The 26,293-nt window shown below is 42.1% G+C and overlaps 1 protein-coding gene across 9 annotated transcripts in view; it reads right to left on the reverse strand.

The window, feature by feature from the left end:
• Nucleotides 1-17,208, reverse strand: part of Hacd4 (3-hydroxyacyl-CoA dehydratase 4) — a 29,376-nt gene extending 12,168 nt beyond the window's left edge. For 3 of the 9 annotated variants that reach the window (XM_087549781.1, XM_087549780.1, XM_087549782.1), the window contains exons 1-6: nucleotides 17,121-17,203; nucleotides 15,726-15,829; nucleotides 15,065-15,336; nucleotides 13,281-13,408; nucleotides 5,354-5,466; nucleotides 1,125-1,231 (exon numbers count right to left, since the gene is read on the reverse strand). In XM_087549781.1, the coding sequence (XP_087405907.1) occupies nucleotides 1,125-1,231; nucleotides 5,354-5,466; nucleotides 13,281-13,408; nucleotides 15,065-15,119 (403 nt within the window). In that variant the 5' untranslated portion in view covers nucleotides 15,120-15,336; nucleotides 15,726-15,829; nucleotides 17,121-17,203. 9 annotated transcript variants of the gene reach the window in all.
• Between the last annotated feature and the right edge of the window lie 9,085 nt (nucleotides 17,209-26,293).

Raw genomic sequence — 26,293 nt, forward strand, 5'->3', positions numbered from 1 at the left:
TTCTAACCATTAGTAAATATTGAAAACATACGATGTTCTTTTATATGCTAGTCTTTATACACTCACAATTATTGGCAACAGCACCCTTTATAATGTCTGTATTTCCCTGTAGTTACTGCAGCATGCTTTTTGCATTATTAAAAATTTTTAATCGTGACTTTCAGAAGAAACTCCCTGCAGCCTGTCAAATCCACTACTGGAGGAAGCGTTTTTTCTTTGCTTAGCCTCAAGTCTTTTGAAAAATGCTTACTTTAGTTCCATGATTTTTGCTTTATCAGTACAGGCAATAGTTGATCTCCTGCTTGTTGCGCACGTCTACTGGAGCACATGAGAAAGGAGGGAAGCGAGAAGCAGGCACCTGTGTTTGCACATGGAGCTGGTCTAATCAGGGACATGCCATCAAGGAGCATACAGATGTCCAGTTGCACCTGAGATGTACTCTATAAAATAATAACCCTGGTGCTGTACTGGAGGACACTTTTAGTTTAGCCTTCCTCTGAAAGTGGACACTCATGAGATGGTGGTCAAATGGTCACCGGCAGAGGTACAATGCTTTGGAGGTGGTAAGAAGCATTCTAGCCAGAGATGACCAAATTTCTAAGTGTTTAAAGAATTAAATGGTAGCTTCTGTATATGTTAAACCCAATTTGGGGGTATAAAAAGACTCAGGGGTGAAATGAGTTGCCCCAGATGCATAGTTAATAAAGGCAAGCACCTGGACCCTAATGCTTGTTTCTAGCCCAGTATGTTGTACCCCGTGTAGGACCACCTCCACTTTGAATTTTAATGTTCTTTCTCCCCGATTCTCCCTTCCTCCTTCCTTCCCCTTTCTTCTTTCCCTCTCTCCTTTCAGTCTTTGAGACAGGGTCCCTCTATGTATCCTTGCCTGGCCTGGAACTCTGTGTAGACCAGGCTGACTTGGTGTCTGTCTCCAGTGTTACAGGTATAGTATACCCCATCACACCCCACTGAACTTTGCTTCTTTGAAGCAAGGAAATAGACTAGGAAGGTTATCATCAATAAGCCAGGAACAATTAAAAAAATAGCTATTTCCCTATCAAGAAATTAGTGAACGATTATAGCTCAATGGCTTATATCTGTCAGAAATACAACATAATTCTTACCTTCAGCAAGAACACACAGAGGGTAAATTGGCATCCATAGTGTTTGACTGAGCCATGTCAAGACAGCATAAGATGTCCCTATGACTGACAGCATGCTGTAAGTGTACCTGGAAGGAGACGGGTAGTTTGTAAGCATAGTTTGCTGCTGCTATCTGGGAAATAAGAGAAGAAAATATGTTACTACAAATTAAACACGGGAGTAGACTTGGAAGTGGGACTTACATGCTTTAGTTCCTACAATTTAGGTAAGGACAGGGGTTAAAATGGTGTTTTGTTGCGGGGAGAACCTGTGTCTCTCTGGCTTATCTCATGGGGTGGACCATAGATAATTATACAGCTGAAGAAAGCAAGAATGTAGCTCTTACCTCCTCCCAAGAAATTACAGCTATAAACTTCCATGATTAATGACTTCAATTTTATTTAAAAGCCAAGCTCATTTTATGCAGCAACAGCTAGGCTTCTTGAAAAGACAGACCTATTTGCATGTATGTTAAAGGATGATGTTATTAAAACACAACCCCCAAATTCATATCTACCGCCCCTCTGTTTCTGCAGCTTTGCCCAGTTACACAATCAGAACTGGCCTTGGAAGCAGGTTTGGGGCGCAGTAAGTAACTTTAAACCAGCTAGTGCAGAGTATTTAATGTGATTTTATTTCTATAAATAGGCCAGTGGTTTTTACACTTCAACACGTGTCAGAATTACCCAAATGGCCTATTGACTCCCAAATTGAGTTTTCTTTCTTTCTTCTTTTTCAATTCAGGATTGCAGTCCAGGAGATGATGCAATTCAAATTCAGGGCGGGTCTTCCTCAGCTAAACTCTGGAATTTTGTAGGAACACCCAAGAGCACCCTTCTTTTTTTTTTTCCCATCTTTATTAACTTGAGTATTTCTTATTTACATTTCGATTGTTATTCCCTTTCCTGGTTTCCGAGTCAACATCCCCCTAGCCCCTCTCCCTCCCCTTCTATATTGGTGTTCCAATCTCAATCCTCCCCCCATTACCACCCTCCCCCCAACAATCATGTTCACTGGGGGTTCAGTCTTGGCAGGACCAAGGTCTTCCCCTTCCACTGGTGCTCTTACTAGGATATTCATTGCTACCTATGAGGTCAGAGTCCAGGGTCAGTCCATGTATAGTCTTTAGGTAGTGGCTTAGTCCCTGGAAGCTCTGGTTGCTTGGCATTGTTGTTCATATGGGGTCTCGAGCCCCTTCAAGATCTTCCAGTTCTTTCTCTGATTCCTTCAACGGGGATCCCGTTCTCAGTTCAGTGGTTTGCTGCTGGCATTCGCCTCTGTATTTGCTGTATTCTGGCTGTGTCTCTCAGGAGAGATCTACATCCGGTTCCTGTCGGCCTGCACTTCTTTGCTTCATCCATCTTATCTAATTGGGTGGCTGTATATGTAAGAGCGTGCCTTCTTAATGCCCTCGGAGTCTAATCAAGTTCACAGTAGCAGGCATCACAGTAACTCGTTGATACAGTTCAATATCTAGTTTTTCCTTGTTCCTTGTGGCTTTGGTGTCCTGTCTAAGGGTGCATTGTCAAATACAACTTCATCTTTTGCATGCAGTGTCCAGTTGTCCTGTTAACCTTTCGTTGAGATGACTATTCCTTTCAAATTGAATCTCTTGGGACCTTAACAAAACTTAACCCAAATTAGAAGGGGTTATCTCTGAACCGATACCTCTATCCCCTGACTGGTTCATGGAGTAGGAGCACACTCGTAATCGTTGTCGCTCTCTAGTAAGTTCTGAAGTAGAAAGGGTGAGACCAAGTGTGTTCTTATAAAAGTTTAATTCATCTGCATTCAGGTTTCTATGTGAATTTTAAGATTAGCATCTTAATTACTGCCCCAAAGCCGTTTGAGATCCTAACAGGGCTTTTAAAGAAAGAATGCCGTTTATTTGTGAGTATTGGCGTCTGAACTGTATTAAGTTCCAACATGGAATGCCCGCCCATTTATCAATGTCTTTACTGTACAAGGTCTACCTACTTTGGCTAAATGTATTCCTGAGTACTCCATGCTGTTGGAGGCGATCGTAAACAGGGTTGGTTTCGTTATTTTCATTTTCAGACAGTTCACTGAAGAAATGCCGCTGATTTGTATTAGCCTTGCCTTGTGTTGTGTGACTCTACTAAACTCGTTGGTCACTTACAGTTTTCTACCATCTGGAAGACTTTTACATTTTTTCCCAATTACTGTGGCTAGGAATTCCAATACAATGTTGAACAGAGTGGCAGACATGGATGTCCTTATCATGTTCTTAGGAGGAAAGCATCTGTCTCATCGTTAGCTCTCATGTTAGTTGTAATCTTTTCACGGGCACCTTTGGCAGATGACTAAGATCCCTGCTCCTGCTACTTCACAGTAGACGGAGATGATATGTCTACCCTCGTTTTGCTGAGAGAAAAACAGTATCAAAAGAGGAACCCAGAGCTCTTACTACTGGCTATAAGGGAAACAAAAGCTTGTACATGAATGCTCATGGCCTGCCGAAAGGTGCCAATAATGCAAATGGGCATCAGCTATGAGGATAATCCAGGGGTTTGTTGACACAATGGAATATTATTCAGCCACAAAATGCCATGAAATACCATTACATGCTACAATACCATATTGAGAACATTATTCCAAGGAAAGAGAGAACAGTAACAAAAGACCATCTATCCAATGATTCCATTTACATGAAACACAAAAATAGGAAAACCCACATAGTGAGAATATAGTCGCCAGGGCCTGGGGAGGGAGGGAATCTGGAGTGATATGTTCATATGGGCATAGACTTCTAATGGGTGATAAAAGCAGTCTTCAGCTGAATAATGGGGATGGTTGTACATCTCTTTGAGTATACAGAAATGCATATACTTTAGATTTTAAAAGTTAAATTGTGGTAGGTAACTTATATCTCAATAAAATAGTCATTTACAAAAGTTAAATGGTTTGCCCAAGATCATGTATCAAGTAACTAGTGGAAGTTGGTTCATTCCGCTGTATCCTCTATGTCCCCAAATCATCCCATAATAGTTTGCTACCACTGTTAATGCGAAAGTCATCTTATTCTGTTGAGTTTATGTGAAAATGGATACTGAAGTCGATGGACTCATATTCCAATATAACAGAAGGCTGTGGTCCCTGGGGAGAAACCAATGCTTGTGTAAATAGGAAGTCAGACTACAAAGCTCCCAGTCAGTATAAAATGCTATTTTTGAAGCATTAAATAGCTTACTAAATATACATATGATCTTTAGGACTCAGCCTATTGTTGAGGCTATGCTGTAACTTGGTCAAGTTACTGACAATAGAATAAAAATATCAGAATAAAATATGCAATCTTGGCCACAAAATAAGGACTCTTTTGGGGCCTGCTCCCGTCCAGATATTTGAAGCAGAAGTTGTTCCTAGGGATGCCACGAAAGGGCTACTTAGTTATTGGATCCCACTAGAAATGGATAAGGGGCTATATTTTTCCCTAGAGAAAAGAGGTCTTATTATAAAATATTCTTGAAGTCACAGAAACAAACTGGTATAGTTTACTCCTCTGTTGCTATAATAAAGCAGTGATCAAAACCAATGGTTCGGGGGAAGAAAGACACCAGGTCATATTCCCTCACTGTAGGAAGTCAGGGCAGGACCTGAAGCAGTGTGTAGCAAAGGGCTTACTGACTTGCCTCCAGGCCCACAGTAGGCTGGACCATGCTCCATCAATTAGTGATAAGAAAACACCTCATGGGTGAGGTTTTCTCTTTCCCCAGGGGTCAGGTTGACAACTGAAGCTAACTATGATGCCAACTTTGTGGGTTCAGACAAGTAATGAAAGTCCATTATAAAATAATTTATGGTAGAAGAATGATAAGGTCCCTTCCATTAGCATATAGCTGTGAGGTCATTTCAGGTCAGTGTCATGGCAAAGCCTTGTGCTTGGAACCTGGGAACTTGGCATTGCACTTGAAATACAAAGATACACACATCTATTTCAATATAAAACAACATGCAATGAGGTTTTCTGTCTCATTCAGAGTAACCAGTATGAGCAGTTATCACTCATTTCACTGAAGCAATTTTCCTTTGTATTAGCAGATTGATGGATGACTGAAGACAGGGTCTCACTATGTAGTACTGGCGAGCCTAGAATTAGCTATGTCTCCAGGCTGGCCTTGAACTCACAGAGATTCACCTCTGAGACTAAAGGTATGTACTACCATGCCCAGAAATCTTGCTTACTTACCTTACCATATCCAGTAGATTCCAAAAGATGAATAAAACACACACTACATATTTCTCTTGGACCTCCTCTTGACTGGTGATCACCCCAAAAAGGATGATAATTCTCTCTGTAAGCTTAAAAAAAATTAGCTAAGAATTAGGGCAACCTGTTGGGCCATTTAAGTAATATTCTAATATTAAAAGTAGGGATTTGTTTAAAAGAACATTTTAACTGGAAATCCATTTTCTAACCTTTTAACAGTGACTATCTCTTAAAGAGTTGTGTTATGAATGACTTTAATTTTGTTTGTTTTCCTGTACTTTTATAATTATACATAATGAAACAAAGATAGCATTTTGCCTAAGTCAAGATATTTTCTTTCTTCTTGACATATACACATTTCTATTCACTTTGGCAAGTGCCTACTTAAATGTCCACTATGAATTAGAGCAGCAATCTGTGGGTTATGACCCCTTTGGCGGGGTGCGGGGGGCAAACAACCATTCACAGGGGTCACTTAAGACCATAAGAAAACACAGATATTTACATTACAATTCACATCAGTAGGAGAATTATAGTTAGTAAGTAGATACAAAAATAATTTTATGGTTGGGGGTCACCGCAACATGAAGAACTACATTGAAAGGTTTCAGCATTAGGAAGGCTGAGAGCCACTGGATTAGATGGTACAGTAAAAAAAAAAACGGTCCTTCCTTCAGAGTTAGTGGTGGGGAATGTAATTACAGTTTATGCTGCAGAGGGAGGCAGGGTTCAGGGAGGAGATGCTTGCTGCCTGAGAGAAGGGTGAAGGGAGAGAGCTTCATGAGACCGAGCAGCATTTCCGCTGGCTCCAGATCCACGGATCGGAATTATCTAGTAAAGCAGATGTGAGGAAAGGCATCCCAGGTAAGAGCAGCCCCAGCAGAAGTCGCAGTGTGATGATCTACACCGCCCTGGGGCGGAGCAAGAACCACGGAGAGGCTGGAGTGGGCGGTGTGGAGCAGGAAAACGGGGAAAAGTAATTGAAAATGCGTTTGGGGCTGGGATGTGAAGGGTTTTGAGTGACAGGCCAGGAAATTTCAATTTTAGCCAATAGAGAAGCCACTGTAACTTTTTTTTTCAGGGCAGTAATATAATCCTAACCCCCCTCAGCCAGTGGAAAATAGAAAGAATTTAACACATTCTTGGAATATATATTATATATGCCAAGTTATAAGCATTAAAGATCATTGAAAACTCACATATTTTGGCTTAGCTCCAATTACCAGCTTAAATAAAACACAGTCCTCTTTCCTTACAAAGTATAAAGTGACTTGTGTTATATTCACATAGCCTTTTCAGTCTGCATTTTTGTGCTTAATTGGGCATTTCTCTTTGTTCTCAGTGCACCCCCCCAAAAAAAATGAACTCGGAGATTGATGGAGCGAAAGAAAATATAAGGGAGTTAATTTGTACTTTGTATAGCTGCCTTTTTTTTTTTTTAAAGCTGATTAAGGGAAAAAAATCCTGGGATAATCCACAACAGAATCATGGGCTTTTAGTGTTAAAAAAAAATCCAAGATTTGTCAACAGCAGTCCACATGATCAGAAATCCACATGTGCAAGCTATGTCAGCATGTTTATGACGACGGAGGTGAGTCAAGAGGGCCCCTGCATGGCTAAGAGGAATTAGACATGATTCAAACTTAGTCAATCTATGGGAGTTATCCACAGAGCTCTTTCCCTCATCAATCCTTCTTTAAGATGTAACAAGCTAGTGTTTTCATTTAGCTTATATAAAGTCTTCCAGACTGCAATGTAAGTAATTGAATAACCCAGCCTGGCTGACATGATTCCTGGCAGCTCTTGGATGTAAGATTTAGGGGAAGCTTGTGGACGGGCATCTCACAGATACTTAGGCACTGTCTCGTCATGGGTGCCTACGAATCTGGCTTGTGCTTCCTATTCACCCATGGTATGAACACAGCATTTAAATTCCGTGTCCAGCTTCCATCCAAGTGAGACTTGGGTTAGGCTAGGATTACAATGTTCTGTGTTGAGGGACCTAAAGTTTTAAAGTACTCAACGATGAGGTTAGAAATCTACACTGTATGCATTCATGTGTGTTCCTGAGGGTTTTTTGTTTTGTTTTTGATTTTTGCAAAACATAGGTTCTCTGAGTTTTAGGCATTAATCAAATGCAATATGAGATAGTGCCCTAAGTATTTGTGAAACGCAGCCTCACTGGTAGATTTTCTTTGCCCTTTAAATGGTGAGGACAGAGGAAAATCTACCAGTGAGGTTGGGGCTATATGATGAAAGTATCTTAAGACATCGGGGAAGGCTCTGTGACTCCCTGGTGATAGGGTCCCTAGTGACATAGAAATCAGCAGTGGACATGCCCCCAAGTGCCAGCACGTATACAGAAATAGGAAGATTCCCACCACATGAAATGTCAGTGTTAATTCATTATCTGATGGTTATTTAACTACACTCAATGATGGCAGAATAGAGGAATTTTGTTACAGATAGTAAGTTGATAAAAGTCAATACTTAACTACTTTCTGCCTATTTCAAAATTTATAGTTTTATGTTTAAGCTCCAAAAAAACACCAAGAAGGCACTTTCACTGTTTGTTTGCTTTTACCCAAAAGCATGTGTTTTCCTGGGTGATACGGACTTTCTTCGTATTTTGGAATCAAAATCTAGACAGTAATTCTAAATCCTGCATTCTGAAACACTAGAGCCTTTTAATTTTTGTCATGTTGGGGGCCACTCTAGAACCTAACATCCAGACAGTGGTCTGTTCTTTAAAGGTGTTGCTACAGCTGATGGCACAGCAGCTCATGGCGCTTGCCAGACAGGCCTGGTGACAGGAGCATGCAATGAAAACCCTCATAGAGTTGTAAAGAGGAAACTGATTCCTCAACCTTGTCCTCTGATTTCTGCATGTGCAGCCAGCACAATATATTTAATTTAAAGAATGACAAGTTACATTGTTAAATGACAAGGTACTTTCTAAAAGTGAAGGGTTTCTTGCCTGTGCATGGGTGGCTCCAGCAAGGAAACTCAAATTAACCGAGTGGTCATACACAACAGAAGGCATGAAGGTGAGGGTGGGGACCCTTGAGAAGAACATTCTAGCAGGATGGGGAGGAGATGAAATGCCTGAAAGTCCATAAGAAAGGGATGAAACCTCAAACAATATTTTTTTAATTTAAGAAATAGGAAAAAATGGAAGGGTAAGAACAGTACCCTGATAATGGGGAGAATTTCTCAACTCAGTAAGTTTCAACGTCAAAATTATTGTTTTACCAAAATATAACTATTTTATACCCTATTAACATTTAAAAAACACAAAACATGTATTTGTGTGTGCCTGTATACATTTTTGAATGTGAGGAGATATATGTACAATGTGTGAACATGTGTGTAGAGGCCGGAAGTTGATCTCTAGGTTGTTTTCTGTCCCTGCCTACCTTGTTCTTTGAGAGAGATCTTTTCGTGGAACCCAGATCTCACTGATTCGTGGAGTCCAGCTGGTCAGTATGATCCAGAGACTAGAGGTAGATGTCCCTGTACCTGCCTTACTGTAAATGTTAGTTAACTGTGGAGCAGGGGTATGGAGTGTGGAATGGATGTATGGTGTGAGTGTGTGGCATGAATACCATGGTGTACGTGTGGAGGTCAGAGGCTTGGGAGTTGGTTTTCACTCTCCACTTTAAATGGGTCCCAGGGGATCGGTTTGCCAGATTTGTGTGACGAGAACTTTCCTAATGAGCAATCTCTCTGGCTATTACTTATCTCAGAATATCTGGGATGTTCTTGTTTTAATGCCTACTTTATAAGGAACAGGCCATTGTCTGGATGTCAGTTTTAGAGGGGCCACCAACATGACAAAAATGAGAAGATCTGAGTGTTTAGATTACAGTACTCTGAGTCATACTTCCAGAGTTCGATTCCAACTCTGTAGGAAGTATTGTTTGCAGGACATTTTTCTACCGAGATAATGAAGACTCTACATGGATTTTTAAAAGCCATTCTGCATTTGTAAAATAACACTATAAAGAGGATAGCTTTGTTTCTGTTCACTGAAGAACTCCATGAATCAAAATGACAAGTCCCAAGGACTCCAACTTTCCCTTCCAGTGAACTGTGTGTGCTCAACACATCAGAAGCTTTATCCCTAGTAATCAAAGCCTGTTCTCAACTCAGGGCCTACTGGGGGTAAAAAATCAGTGAGATTTTTATGCAAAGTTCAAAGATGACTTAGTTTAGCAGTCAAATTCAGCTGCTCCACAGCCTGGAGAAAGCAGACTGGAAGTCACTGTCCTCTCACAAGGGAGTTAGGCATTCTCCTGTGAGATGCCTTCCTTGCCTTCAACACAAGCAGGAGACAGAGCTGATGACATTGGTTAATACAGAGTGTTTTGTGCCCTTGACTTTCATGAGTGGAACCTACACAGGCATGACAATTGGAGGAAATCATTTATAGTGTGACAGATTTTTTTGAAGTTGCATAAGCATGTTTAGGATTAATGCATCTGCTGCAGTGTTAATTGTGATCAATGGAGGGCAAGATGTGGCTCCGAACTGCTTGTAGTTGTAGTCAGCTGAACTATATTCCCCTGAGAGTTTCCTCCAAGCAGAACCTGCCAAGCACTGTGGTACAAAAGTTTATCTGGGATTGTTTACCTTTTCTTTCTTTTAAGTTTCATCAAGAAAAGCTGCTAAGTCTTTTCAAGGCTGAAGACTCAACCAAGGCATCAGAATTAACCCTCAGGTGTGGCTGAATTTCCACTCTACAATGGTCACATTGTTGGGTTTGGCTTTCTTTAATGAAATTTAACAAATCTACCAGTCCCCATTAACTTTAAAAAGACCCTGAAGTAATGAAATATGCAAATGAAAATTTGATTGGAAAGAAAAGGCTGGAAAGGGAAAACAGCTTTCATTTGCATTGTCCTGTTTAGCATGCTTCTTCTGTGTCTTTTGATGCTTCCCATTTGAAACTAAGAAAGCAAAGCTCTATGCTATGCTTCTATGTATAATTTAACTGTTAAGCTCTATGTTATGTTTCTGCAAACAATTTAAATGATATATGATTATCATAAGCAATGGAAGTCTATAAACAGCTTTTTGTGCTACAGTTTTGGATTTTCCTCATAAGTAATTTGAAAATAAAATATAGATGTCTGTTAAATAACTACTGTCTTATAGTGTGTGTTTTCTCTGCTTTTTTGTCTGAGCAATTGCATACAATTTTTAAAATTATAGCTTATGACTTGTTGTCAGATATGTGAGTGTAAAACATGTAATAACTCGGAACAATGAACAAACCCAAATTTACCCTCATTCCCTCGGCACCAGCACTTGCCAGATGTTACATTAGTTGTTCAACTAACTAATCCTAATTCATTGTTCGTGCTGGGTGGAACTATTTATCTTGACATTTTGGAAAATCTGTTCTCAAAAGAATGCATTCTGTTGTGGCTTCGTAATGCTATGAAGGTAATATCATAGTAACATCACAATTCTGCAGACCTAGCTTTTGTTCTCTTTGAAGCAGGAGGACACTATGCATTTTTTTAAAAAAAATTATTGCATGCAGTCAGCCATAATCAGTGTAAATAACTCAGCTGCTCTAAGTACCATTTCTTCATTTAAAAATGGGGAAATGAGAACACCACAAATGATTTCACAATCTAGGGTTTTGTTGCATTGTTTTTAAGCAGAGTGCTTGGGGTCTTCCCATAGTGGGGGATTGCCACTGTCTGCAGAACTTGAATAGGGAAAGGCACGGAACACGAGAATTTACCTTGATGCCTTTGTAAAGCTTTCCCAGTCTCGGTCCCATTGTGAAAGCAATGCTAGAGCAACAGAAGGCAGTTCCAACTCCAGTAAAAGAGGAAGACTGATAGGCACATCAAAAGAGCTGTGCTATCGTCGGGGATACACACAGCCCGGGATGCTCATCCTCAGCACTGGTGTCCTGATCCTTGCTTGTCCTCCCCCAGAACCAAAGGCTTGAAGAGCACTGTGCTCCACTAGCATTGGACTTAGTAATCACTCTTTAAATAAATTTACCCACATGTGTATTTACTGTTATATCTTAAGTAACCAAATCAGGAATCGTTTCTTTGGTTTCAATGACTTAATGATTTCAATGATTCAAGGATTTAATTAGTAATTTAATTAATTTACTAAAGTAATTAATTTAAGTGTAATTAAAAACCACACTTGAATGTTCTAGAATTTGTACACCTCCAAAAAAATTCAGAGGTCTCAGTTCTACAGTAATTTTGCATATTAGGCAAGTCTAGCTAATTGTGTCAAGCAGACCGTATGTGTGCACTTTCAAGCTCTCACTCTGTTTTCTTCCTGACAAGAAAAGGTTCTCTAATCTCATAGTGTGCATTAACAACAGCTAAACTAACACATCCTTGCCTTCTGAAAATTCTTTGTTACCAAGAAATTAGTAATAACCAAGTCAGCCAAAAAAAAAAAAAAAAAGGAAGAGTGAAAGTGATAACATGACTCAGATTTTATATGAACTTAATTCAGCTCCCAGTGAATAATCTGCAGGATAGGGTGCAGCTTTTGTGAACTCTGAGTTCTGCTTTCCAGAGGTAACATTCCACTGTACACATTTTGACATTTCCAAAACGACAGCAGATCCATTCAGCCAGAAAAACCAATAAATCTTGTTTCTAAATTATTCACGGCTTCTATGACCAATTGTGCCCCTCTTTAGTTTGTAAAGTTACACGTGTAAGGAGGTTCTATGAACTCTTCATTTTAATGTAACTATTTGTACATTATTACCTCCATTTTTTAAATATTTGATATTTCAACACATAAAATGCCTTCATTCAAATGAACAGTGCTCTCCTATTTTCTTTACTAAGTAAAATGAAATCTACCCCCTACCTTTTAAAACATTCATGACTATGTATCTGTGTGTCTGTATGTGCGCCCACACGCATGCACATGCCCCCACACTCTCGTGCTGCAGTGCATGTGGGGAGGTCAGAGGGTAAGTGTAGGAGTTTATTCTCTCCTCTACCACGGAAGTTCCAGAAATTTAATTCTGGTCATCACGCTCAATGGCAAATGCCCAGACATCTTGCCAACCCATTCTTGCTGTACCTTTCTATAGTTCCTGTTAATATTTATAATACTGGGCTCTTATTAGATACATGAAGATTAAGCTGGGGTTTTTTGCATCCTTTAAGTTTTCTTGGCACTTTAAGCAAATTAACGCAGTTTCAAGCAGTTAACAAGTTTCAAGCTCTGTGCTTGCGTCCCAAGTGCTTTGCCAGGTCTTTGAATACATTAAGATTCTGATATTCTAGGAAGTAGTTTATTTTCAGATTTCTCTTGAGGATACCTAAGATTATGCTCATCTAGATGGCTATTCTAAATCCTGGAGTTTTTAAAATATATATCCATGTAGTAACTTAAGCCTTATTTTGTCTTTTTCATGGAAAATACCATTTAACAATATTTCTTACTCTTAGTCCAGCAGTGACTATTTATGTGGAATACATACCAGTGAATTTTCAATCTTCTGTCAACCTGCTGTTAAAACAAACACCTTTTTCTTTTGTTTTAAATCACTCATTCTTCACCATCGAGAGCCTGGTGGTGGTTGTAGTATAACCTCACAGTGGCCCATAGAACAGCCAGGCATCAAACTAAAAGGCTTCAACTCTGATTCTTTTCACTTCTGATCTACCTCAGAGGGAGACACATGCAGAGTGGTAAATGCCCATGGAATCTCCAGGACAGGGCAGTGTGCAGGTTGGCCGGTGGCACTGCCCAAACACTGCCCGTGGGCCATTCTAACTGTTGTGGTTTAGGTAAGGGAATCCTGTGGACAAATTCTGCCATGAAATCACTAGGGGCTACAAATGGGACAAAGTAAAAAATGAAATAGACTCTACAGTGACAGCATGATTAAACTTACCTGCAAAAACTTTGGGAAAAGCTGATTTGACTCAATGCCAATATAGATGTGCAGTAACTCCAAGAGGGAAATGGATTGGCAAACCCGCATAACCAAACCAATAGCGTAAAACGTGTCGACCATTGAATCTGTATTAGCAAATGACAAACAAATGCAGACATTGTGAGTCAAAACTGCATCCAGACACACGTTTGCAGAGTACAGCAAAATACAGCTTAGATGCTTTTATCCCATGTGCAAAAGTTATTTTAAATAAGCTACCAAATCGTAGCAATGCGATATATCCCTAGAAAGTACTGTGGTCCTTACAAGAAGTCAGAGTCTTCTAAGGGTGATATTTCTGTTTTTAATTGGATTCCCTGTGTTCGTAGGATTATAACTGAACAGGTACTGGGGATTCTCACCTTGGTGTCTCTGTAAGGTAAATGTTGTCATCACATGCCCCTCTCAGACGCAATTCCTGTCACACTAATAATCCATACTCCTATCCTCTGCCTGTACCTACCATTACATAGTCTTGGGGTCACACAAGTTCAAGACTCTGCTGCACTTGCTCAACTTGAGTCATTGCCTAGAGCAGTTTCTCAACCTGTGGACTACAACCCCCTTGCAGGGGTCACACAACCTTTCATAGGGGTCATACATCAGATATCCTGCATATCAAATATTTACATTATGATTCATAATTAGAAAATTACAGGTATGAAGTAGCAATGAAATAATTTTATGGTGTGTGTGTGTGGTGAGGGGGTCACCATAACATGAGGAACTATACTAAAGGGCCACAGCAGTAAGAAGGTTGAGAGCTACTAGTTTAACGGATGGAACTGCCCTCCCGTTCTTTGTTCTCAGGCTTCATTTCAAATGAACAGACCAGTTCTGTTTCTCTAACTGAGCTGCTACAATCACAGTGATGAGAGTAGCTGCTACAATTACAATAGTGAGACAAGATGACTAAAGCCACTTTGTCCACTGGATGGGCAGGGACACATTAGCATTCTTGCCTGGGGCATGGGAGGTAAATGAATTGTATTCTGCTCACATGGCCTATTCAAAGTACAGAACTGATGGCCACCAATGAACTGAGAATGGGGTCCCCAATGGGGGAGTTAGAGAAAAGACTGAAGGAGCTGAAGGGGTTTGCAACCCCCTAAGAACAACAATACCAACCAACCAGAGCTCCCAGGGACTAATCCACCATCCAAAGAGTACACATGGACAGACCCATATGTAGCAGAGGATGGCCTTATTGGGCACCAGTGGAGGAGAAGTCCTTGGTCCTGCCAAGGCTAGATGTCCCAGTGTAGGGAAATGTCAAGGCAGGGAGGCACAAGGGGGTGGGTAAGTGGGTGGGGGAACACCCTTGTAGAAGAAGAGGGGGAAGGGATGGGAATAGAGGTTTATTGATGGGAAACAGGGAAAGGGGAAAACATTTGAAATGTAAATAAAAAAATGCAATTAAAAAAAAAGAACCGATGGCCTCCATCCACTTGTATCTCAGTCTCCCTCTGCTTGAAAACTCAGCTCTCATAGTTGATATTCAAGCCTTCTGCTATAACTTTGCGGTTATTGACATAGGCAAGAATGTATACATTTTCAGTAAGACTGAGAAACACAGGATAGTTTGTAGCGGCCCACTAGATGCAGATGACATAGGAGTCTCAATTGATGAGCTCGGCATGTTTTTTTTTTTTTCCAGCCACACTCGTGTTTGTTTTTAGCTAAACCAGCAGTTGCTCAAATTGTCAAGTCACCAAACAGTTGTAAACTGTGATGACACTTACTCATGTGGGGATGGGACACGGAGAAGGTTGTTTTGACAGTCACTTGGTGATTCATTCTGTAACAATCTGAAGTGAATAGATTAAAGCGTGAATTCTTGACTTTTTAGGAAACTGAAGGAAGTTTATGATTCAAGTCATCAATACCAACTCCATATAGGTGACTAGTCACCGGTGTGCTGTGTCATGTACATGTCTTCTTAAGGGGTCAAGCAGGGTCTTGGGGAGCATACAATTTGTCATTCAGTTACTGGTAATCTCCAGCTACCCTAAACCTGGAGATAAAACGTAGTGGAAGAATTTCATTAACTTTTTGTTGCTCTACCCAGAATGTCAGGCTGGAACTTAACAGATTTTTTCAAAATGCATTTAATTTACGAGTTTGGTGCAGAACCAAAATGGAACATTCCAAAGACAGTCTTTGCTTTCAGAGCAAACGGGCGGTTCTGGGGCAAGACAGGCCCCTCTCACCTTGTCTCACCTTCTTCTTTCCTGTTCTCAAAAGGTTTAAGTCTGAAATAATAAAGTATACTTATGGAAAAACAAACTACAGAAAAGTGAACGGTGCCAGATGCAGGATGCACAGAGTTTGAAGTGAAAGTCAGCGAGGCCGGATGAATCCAGGAATAAAAGTTAAAAACCGAAGCTGTTTAGGGGTGTTTACCTTTCCCAAATGAGAAGAATCTGACTGTCATGTTTGTCAGTATCCATGAGTGGCCACAGAACTGAATTAAGTAATAGATGAAAAGATACGCACTCTTCCTATACCTATAAATACAGAAAAATGCCATTAAACACATCTTTTAATGGACCAGTCAAACCGAGCAAACAAAAGCAAAGAGTTCTGTATTAGGGTCTTCACTGGGTTGTCCCTCCAAACCCATTGGAGTCTGATGGGATGAATTTGTCTAACAAGAGTATGCTGACTGAAATTGCTTAAAACCAAAGGCAGTTCTTTTCCAAGCTTCCTTTTCGTCTTTGATAATATTCTAACCCTGTTTCTCTAACATTGTCAGCCACTGTAAGGATAGCTTCGAAACTGGAAGGGGACAGGGAAGAGACTTGGATGCAAAACGACTGATTTGGGCAGCTAGCATTCCAGCCGCTCAGTCTGCTGAATGAACTTGCGGGAGCTGGCTTACAGTTATCAAAGGAGCATGGTCACGACTGTATTGGGACTCAGTACCTGAACACACCTGACTTTTGTGATTGGGGTTACACTCTTCCTTCTTGCCCCTGCCTCCTGTTGTATTTTACAAGGGAAGCGAGTTCTCTCCATCAAATGCACATAGAAAGCAGTTTAGTTGCTCACCCGGAAAAAAAAAAAAAGGAAGTCAAGCTGAGTGTAAAAAAATGTGTGTGTGGGTTGCTGGGGAGAGGACAACCAGGATGTAAACTGAATTTAAAAAAAATATATATATATATATATATATATATATATATATATATATATATATATATATATATGAGCTGAAAAAGGAGGTGAAGGGCTTTCCTGGTGTGCACAGGGAAGGATAGAGTAGCCTTGTTAGTGTTAATAATGGCTTCTTTTAGCTGGAAACTTCTGAGAAACAAGGTATGTAAGCCAACTCTATGGAGCAGTCAACAGATAACCAAAACTGTTAAAGGAGTTCAAAGCGGGAAAACTCCAACCCAAACAGAATCACCTGGCTTTAGGTAAACACACACCCCAGGCCCTAGTTTCCCTGGAATTCCTCCTGTGGTGAACACTGTTGCAACAGGATGCTGCGAAAACCGCCCTGCGCCAAGGTCTGGGGCGCAGCGGGGACAAGGAAGGGAAGGACTTGTGGGAGCGAGCGCACAAAGAGGTGGCCATGCAGTCTGCCTTTCCTTCCATTTCCTCATCTCCAGAACTAAAGAAAAGAAGGAAACAGCAAAGCTCCATCCTGAATCTATGGAGGAGAAAATGCAATCCACTAACACTAGGCAGGAGGAGCAGTAAGTGTTGAGCAGAGTCAGGAACTTCAGGCGTGAAAGCCCGTGGGTGGGCGGCTGCCCAGCGCCCTGGCCCCTCCCTCCCCGCAGCCCCGCGCCCTACCTGGGCTGCAGCCAGGCTGGCAGCACCGAGGGCCCCATGGGCCACAGTCTGCTTCTCTGGCACCTCCGAGAAACAGCAGGAGTGGGCTGGGAAGGCGCTAGGGGCGGCCTCGGGCTGGGCTCGGGAAGGGCGGGGCCTTAACACACTCAGCAAGTTTTGAAAAAAAGCCGAGGTCGTGAGATGGCAGGCAATGAAAGCCAAATTCCTTCCATGCCATACTGGGACAGCCGGCCAGGCGTAGAAAGTAGGCTGGATGAACGGATGAACAAGCACATCTCACCTCGAGGCTTTCCAAACTGATCTCAGGCTACTAATCTGTGGGTGGAGACCCCTAAGAGTTTACCTGCCCATATAATCTGGGTCTAACTAGCTATAAGAGTTCACGGATCCACAGGGTGGCCAGGCCTTCTCTGAGACCCTCTCTTCTTCAAGAAAGGAAGCTAGGGGCAGATGGCACAACACCTATTTAAACATGAGCCACAGCCCTCCAGAAATCCATTCGGGACACCTGGGTGACAGTGACGTGTGCACAAATGCTTTTATTCGTTTAAGTTAATGTCATTCATTTAGTGTTCCGTGTCATTAAGTCAATGTTATTCACTTAAGTTAATGTCACTGCCCATGGCCTACACTCCCACACACATTTTCCTAGTTTCTTGAGAAGCCGGCATCCCACCTCCTACTTGAATAAGACCCACCTCCTGCGTCATGAAGATCAGATTCCAAACATTTGGCTCTAGCAGGTGAGAGAGCAAAACAGCTCCCCAAAGCACTTTCCCCTAAAAAAACTGCCACCAGAGAGAGAGAGAGAGAGAGAGAGAGAGAGAGAGAGAGAGAGAGAGAGAAAACAGGGGAGGGAAGGGAGGGGAGGGGAGGGAAGAGGAGAGGAGAGGAGAGAAGAAAAGAAAAAGCAAAAGGACAAAAGAAAAAGAAAGAAAATGGACAAAACAGCGCCCCAAACTCCCAAGTGAGACAGTGACAGTTACACAGTTACTGGAGTTGGAAGGTAGCGCTGCCATCTTACCAAAAAGGAAGTTGAGGCCTTAAGAAATATTGTCACTCACCACAGGTCACACAGCTGATAAACAGCAGGGTTAGGAGTTAGAGTCAGCAATTTTTCTTATTGGGTCATGGTTTCCTTCCTCATAGCTGTCACTAAGTCTGCCTCTTGGAACGTTCTACTGTTCCATGCCCTCTGCCAAGGGCCAGCTCCTCTGTAGCCTTGGTCGTTTCTCAAGCCCATTGGCAGCGACTGCCCGTTGCACTACTCTCTCCACTGTTGCACTATTCTCTCCACTGCCTTTGTTCTCTCCTGTAAGCTGGCCTTCATGGCAGGGTAGTAACAAATTCACAGCACATGTGGGGGTTCACATCTGTAATCCCAGCACTCTAGAAGCTGAGGTGGGGAGCTGATCACACCTTCAGCATCAGCTTGGTCTACACACTGAGTTCCAGGCACCGTGGGTAGAAAGGGAGACCCTATCTGGAGGTGGGGGATGGTGGTGGAGGGATAGAGATGCACATTTTCAAATCCCTAACCCTAGAGTTTAGAATCCACCTTTCTTAAAAAAACAAACAAACAAACAAACAAACATAACAAAAAACTCACCCTTCCCAACACTGTCTCATCTGTCATCAACATCCAGGCCCTCTCTCATTTCCTACCCCGGTCTTGCTCCGTGTTTGAACTCTCAACACTCATGAAACCAATCTCAGGGTTCCCCAAGTCCCTTTTATTGTCTCCCAGTCTTCGCTTATAGGACATGAACCTGTGAGCTTAACATACCCAAGCAGCCCACAGGCAAGGAGCTCTTTCCAAAGACATCTGTGGTGCTCAAGCCCAGCAGAAGCCAGAGTGTTCTGGATGGACTGGAGCTGGGAGGTCAAGGGGTCCGCCAGAGAAGAGGTCCTCTACAACACACACATCTTCATCCTCCCTGCCACCCCTTCACTTCTCTGGCTCTGCATATAGTTACGATTCCCTTGCCCTCTGCCTCTCTAGACAGCCTTCTCCCTCTGCTTCCTCAGAGGCCTGCCCAGGGCCAGCTCTTCTGCAAAGACAACCACCAAGCACAGCTTCATCCCTTTGCAGCCTCTCTCTTCTGAATACCTGCTCTGGCCTTTGAACAGTTTCTGGGTATTTTTTTGTGAGAGTTTCATTACTTCCAGTTCAAACTGCTTCAGATGAGCTTACCACCCCCCCCCCAAACACACACCTTTCTTCTTAGATCGTTTGCCTAATTCTCAGAGCAGCTTAGATTTAAAACTCTGGTGTCGTTAGCTCTCCCCATCCGATGCAGGCCTGTCAATTAGAGCTACTGCTAACTTTCTACACGTGCTCCCACTCTGCAGTAGCAGTGTGAGCTGAAGCTGGCCCCTGTCGACCCAGTCCACACCGCCACCACATCCACCCCCTGCACCATCACTCCATCACTTGGCTTAAGTCTTTCCAATGTATCACTGATCCCATTCTAGTGCCAGATGGCAAACAGGCCAATCAACCAACAAAAATAACGACGACGACAAAACCTTTCTGGTCCAGCGGACTATCCTATCTTATTTTCCAAGGAAATGGGTACAAGAATTATAATAAGAAGTCTAGGTGGGAAGTGAAATTCCTCCTTTCCCTTGGAAGATGCCCAGTGCACTTGTCCCTGAGGCCCAGGCAGTGACGTGGAGCTGGTTCATCCCACCTCCTTACTTCACCCCAGTCAGAGCTTTGTGCAAGGCTGCAGAGAGCATTTCTTCCTTTTTAAACATGTATTTTATTTTAAATTATATGTAATGTATGTATGTATGTATGTATGTATGTATGTATGTATGTGTGAGTGCCTGTTAGTACAGGTGCCTGTGGAGGCCAGAGGCATCCAACCCCCTGAATATAGACTGGCCCAATCTCAGATCCTCTGCAAGAGCAGTACATGTTCTTAACCACTGAGCTATCTCTCCAGTCCCCAGACAGCATTTCTTAAAATAGAAGTCTCTCTTACAGAGGAACTTGATTTGGTAGCCCAACCTTATGTTTAACCTGTGACCCATGGGCATCTCCTGTGGGCTATCACTCCTCGTGTTCTCTGACTCCACCCTGAGCCTCTGTGAATCTTCCCACTTTACTCTACATTTCCCTTCTACTTCCCACCCCCCTCTTCTCACAGTCCAGCATTTACCTTTCAGAGCTCTAGTCATTCTTTAAAGGCTTTCCCCAAGCTTCCTGTGGGAGTCACACTGGGTTAATGCATGTCTACGATGACACATACCTTAGGCTATCATTACCCAGGTCCTCCCTCCTTGACTAGATTATAGAATCTGAGAGGGTGCTATGCCTAGTGTTAACAGTGAGGCCCTGACAAGCTTAAAACCTTTGTAAACACAGTTCCTTTTGTGAGAAGCACACAGCTGCTGGGAATATTAAGCAAGACAAGGTAGAGAGGAAAGGGTCACAGCATTTAGCACAGTGCCTGGCACAGCAGGTGTCTATTAAAGTGCTGTGCGGCTGGATCAACCAGGTAAGCCTTCATTTTCCCATCACAGAATTTCAACACAATGAGTACTTCTTGAGGGTTGCCATCCTGAAATGTATGATGTGAACTCCCAGTTCCCTGTTCATATAGAAGAAATTGGTGGCCTTTGACTCAGTTAACTCTGAATTCATATAATCTTGTCTTTGAAAGGAATTTCTTTTAATTATTGAAACACTTTAGTGGTGCTTCCTTTGGGGAAATGTTACAGTGTTACACATCCTAAAGAACATAGGTTGGGAGCCTTGAAGAACAGTCCATGATAGTAAGACAGGCTGCGGATTAAGACAGAAATGTGAAGTATTGATATAGCATGCTGGGACCACAGATCCCTCAGAGAAACTACATCTATGGTTAAAGATGGTGTTTTGGGCACTTCTTGGTGTTTCTCTAATATTTGCTACACTTCACCAAAACTCTCTTCATGAGACAAAACCACACAGAGTCTAAACCAGGTTTTTGAGACCTCTTTTATCATTGCTACTAATTTGACTCTCTTCACTTTAGCCTTGGGCAGATTCTTCAGACAAGGGCAAGAGGCAGCCATAGTCTTCACCAATGTATCATAAGAACAGTCTCTCAGCTACATACTAAAGTTGTTTTCCTCTGAAATCCCTATAGTCAGAATTTCATAGTTCAAATCACCCTCAGCAACAAAGTCTTCCACGTTCCTACTAGGATAGCCATTAAGCCCCATTTGAAGTATTTCACTGCTTTCCCAAGTCCCCAAATCCATATTTCTCCAAACAAAAATATCTATCGCAGCAGTACCCTACTCCTGGTACTAATTTCTGTATTAGTTAGGATTTTACTGCTGTGAACAGACACCATAACGAAGGCAACTCTTATAAGGACAACATTTGATTGGGACTGGCTTACAGGTTCAGAGGTGCAGTCCATGATCATCAAGGTGGGAACACAGCAACATCCAAGAAGGCATGGTGCAGGAGGAAATGAGAGTTCCACATCTTCATCTAAAGGTCACTAGGAGAAGACTGGCTTCCAAACAGCTAGGATGAGGGTCTTAAAGCCCATGTCTACAGTGACACATTTTCTCCAGCAAGGCCCCACCTACTCCAATAAGGCCACACCTCCTAATAGTGCCACTGCCTGGACTAAGGATGCTGAAACACCACAGTACCACCCTGATTTGCATCATCTTTCTCAGTGTAATGCCTGTCCTATTCCAAACCAAATGTATCCAGGTCATTAAGCCATGAAGAAGCTGGCTATTTTGTTTGGCTTCATTTCATTTGGGTTTTTCAGACAAGCTCTCAAATTGCAGCCCTGGTTGGAATAGCCTAGGCTAGCCTCAAACTCACCATGACACTTTTATCTCAGTCTCCTGAATGTTGCAATTACAAGTGTGAGTCACCACAATTTAGCAAATCCTATGCCTTGGACACTGTCTTCATTCTCTTCTCCTTATCCAGTTACTGACCATTAGCTGTATCAGTTCTACACTGCTTTCTTCTGCTTCCCTGTAATGCTTACAAGTAGCCAGTCATGGGAATGCTTCTGACTATAACTCTATAAATATAGAAACAGTCAGATCTGTAAATGGTTTGGTCAAGGCCATATAGCTGGTGAGTGCTGGAGCTGTGATTAGATGCTTGGCCTGCTTGTAGATAGTAAATTTTTAGCTACAGTAGCTTGTTACATATGATGGTTCAGGATTTGCTTGCAAATACCGATTCTCTGTCTATTGTATATGACAAAGTCCTATTTTAACACTGCGTGAAACCCACAGGTATGTACTCACTTAGAGGGAATATCAGCCATAAAGTACAGGACACCCATGCTACAGTCACAGACCCAAAGAAGCTAAGTACAAGGAGGACCTTGGGGAAGATTCATGAATCTCATGGAAACAGGCATGGAGGGGTGGATGGAAGGAGGGAACTTGATTGGAGAGGGGTCGGGAGAGGAACAGGAGGGATCAAGTGTGGGGAGGACAGAAGGAGAGAGAACTGGGATAGAGAACTGGGATAGGGCGGCATCTCTGGGATGAACTAGAAACCTAAGACAAGGGAAACTCCTAGGAACGTATGAGGGTGACTGCAACTAAGACCCCTAGCAATAGGGGATATGGAACCTGAAAGGGTCACCTCCTATAACAAGAAAAACTCCCAATGGAGGGATAGGGACAACAACCTGTCCACAAAACCTTCAACCCACAATTTATCCTGCCTTAAAAAATGTGCAGAGATAGAGAGGAAGTAGAAATTGAGGGAATGGCTGACCAACGACTGACCCAACTTGAGACCCATGCAATGAGAGAGAGCCATAACTCTCTATTAATAATATTCTGCTCTACTAGAAGACAGGAACATAGTATAGCTGTTATCTGATAGGTTTCAACCGCCAGTTGATAGAAACAGATGCAGAGACCCACAGCTAAACATTAAAGTGGAACTCAAGTAATTTGGTGGAAGGGGGGAGGAAGAATTGAAGGAGCCAAATAGGTTAATGATACCACAGGAGAACCTACAGAATCACTAACCTAGGCCCACAGGTTCACAGAGACTGAGCCACCACAGAGCATGTATGGGATGGATCTAGGTCCCTTACACACATGTACCAGGTTGCAGTTTGGCCTTCATGTGAGACTCCTAACAACTGGAGCAGGGCTGTCTCTGACTCTGTTGCCTATTTTTGTACCCTTTCCCTATAACTGGGCTGCCTTGTTTAGGCTCAATAGGAGAAGATGTGCCTAGTCCTGTTGCAATTTGCTATGCCAAGGAGGGTTGATATCTACAGGAAGACTCCCCTTCTCTGAGGAGAAAGGAAGGAAGGCGGGGGGCAGGGGGAGGGACTTGGAGGAGAGGAGGGAGGGAAAGCTGGGACTGGGATGTAAAGTAAATTAATTAATAAAAAGAAACCCACATGTGTAATATTTTAAAAAGAAAACAGGGAAAAGAAAGATCTTGTGGTTTGGCATTAGGCGGAAATGTTATAGTTACTTCTTAGGCCTACCTTAGATATCTTCTCAGACATTTCCCAGCTACTAGTCATTTTTAAAAGGTATCTAAAGATGACAAGGTATAAACTGGAGAGAAATCTTTATTAAAAACACGATAGACAAGAGACTTCTCTGCCAAAATACAAGAACTTGCAAATGGCAACAACGAGAATGTAACCCAAGAAAAATTGAACAAAAGATCTGAACCTAGGCTCCACCAAAGCTACATGAAAGAACATAGAAATATCCTGAGAATCATTAGTAGAAAAATACAAATTAACCACAAGGAGTATATATACCTATAAGGATTCTAAAATTAAAAAAGACTCCCCGATTCAAGTGTTAGTAAAGATAGCTGGAAGTATATATACAACCTAAAAACCTGAGTAATGAATTCAAGGTCCTTGACTTCAAATCCAGGGCTCAGAAGGGATCAGAAGTTCAAAGTCATGCTCTGCCACATAGTGGGCTCAAGGCTACCCCCATGTGACCCATGATCCTGTCTGTAAAAGAAATAAAAAACTCAAACTGGAAACAACCCAAATTTCAATCAATAGATGATTGGGTAAAAAGATAGTAGCAAAGCCATACATGGAATATTACTCACTGATAAAAAAGGAAATGGTCTGCAGTATACGGGTGAAGCTCAAAATAGTTTTGCTGAGTGTAAAGATATAGACTAAAGACTAACGAGTCCGTACTTTATGACTCCACTTGTTTAAAATTCCAGGAAATGGAAACCAGTTGCAGTGATAGAAGTCAGCAATGGCTGCCTGAGAGAGACTGGGGAAAGAAATGACAAAGAGGGTGGGAGAAGGAGTTTCCTTGTTGACACTGTGCCTGAGGTTTGACACATAGAATTGGGCAGCACATAGTTGCAAACCCAGTACTCAGGAGGCTGAGCCAGGAGGATGGAAACATTGTGGCTTTGGATATTTAGCAGGACTTTGTCTCCAAAAGTCATCAAATTGTAACTTATGGAGTTAATTTTTATGTTGATTACATTGGACTTCTTCGATAAAGATGCAAAATATTTAGCCTACTAGGTTTTTGTTAAGATTTATTTATTGTTTAATGTATATGTGAGTGCACTGTAGCTGTCTTCAGACACACCAGAAGAAAGCATCAGATCCCATTACAGATGGTTGTGAGACACCACGTGGTTGCTGGGAATTGAACTCAGGACCTCTGGAAGAGCAGTTAGTGCTTTTAACCACTGAGCCATCTCTCCAGCCTGCCTACTAAGTTTTTTTTTAAAACAGATATCCTTTCATTCTTTGTTTTGAATGACAGATTTATTCTTGTTCATTAAACTACTGCATTTATTAAAGGAAACAGAAAGCCAAACAAAATCCGTCAGTGAAAGGTGCCCAGGGTCTTCCAGTTCAGCCTCTTTCATGCTGCCCTTCTCCCAGGATGCATTGCTGAGTGGAGACCTTTGCACACTTCAGGGATGTGAAGACTGGAACTCAGGACTGTGCACAGCAGTCTGTAGCTTGTAATTTAGGGGCTTGATAGCCTCTGGCTAAGAGGCAGGTGCACCAAATGTCTCTGTTGAGGGTAAACTGATCCCATCTGTTACCGGGCTTCCGCTGGTGCTTGGAAAGGTTGTATTTTTAATTCCCCAGCCTTTGGCTTTTGGTAGTCTATCCTCCTCCGCAACTTGAGAGGCTCTGTAGAAGGTTCTAGAACAAGCTGGGGTTGGGGAAGGAGTGGTTACAGGCACCTTTCTGTCTTTCCCACATCCTGCTGGACCTGGGTGCTGCTCTGAATAGAGGGTAGGGAGTTTCTCTAAGAATTCACGGGCTTTCTTGTACCTGACTGAGAAAGCAGACACTACTTGGCTTGTGGTTCTTCCAAGATGTTTAGAAACTTTCTGTTACCACATCCGCATCTTTGGCACAGAGGCCGTACTGGATGGAGCTGTTAAGGGACCTAGGGCACACGATATTTGAAATGCTTCCTTTCGGATGTGCAATACGAGAAGGGTGACCCTCTCAAGGTTTGCAGTCAAAGATCCCCTGACCATCCCTTCTCTCACCCCCTCGGGGCTCAGCCTAGGCCTGTGGCACCGAAGGGAAAAATAACAGGGCTGTGGCTATCGTCTTCCATTCTCTTTGCTCCCACTCACCCCCCACCTCCATGCCTCCTGTTTGTGACTCTCTTCTCCCATCCTTCTCCCTCCCTTCCTAGGAAGCTCTGCCTTGGATGTCCTGCTGAGCCAGAGGAAAGCTGAACAAGGAGCAGTTACAGCCTTTGCCTAACAGTATCACTACAGTATGCCCGGACCGAGGTCCACACCGAATCTGGCCAGTGATAAACAATGTCACACCAGACAAATACAGGGAGAGATTCATGCTGTGTTTCCAAATTGCTATCCTTATTACAGATATATAGTCAAGGTTTTATTTAAGCTAAATCATTTAAACTACATACAATTTTATTTCTGTATATACTTGTTCTATGAATTGCCTATGTTTAACAAACCCTGATCAATCTATTTTATCAATTGCTTAGGGGAGTCATATATAGAAAATCACTTAATACAGTTTTTTTTTAAAGATAAAGCTTTAATGGGAAATTGAAGGCTTTTTGCTGTAGATATAAAGAGTAAAAGGAAGATAACTATTGATTGATTATATGGAACTATTTGTGTTATATTCTGATAATTTTCAATATTCCAAAGGAAATAA

Source organism: Rattus norvegicus, chromosome 5 (assembly GCF_021556685.1).
Source record: "Rattus norvegicus strain SHRSP/BbbUtx chromosome 5, alternate assembly SHRSP_T2T, whole genome shotgun sequence".
In the NCBI taxonomy this organism is placed as follows: Eukaryota; Metazoa; Chordata; class Mammalia; order Rodentia; family Muridae; genus Rattus; species Rattus norvegicus.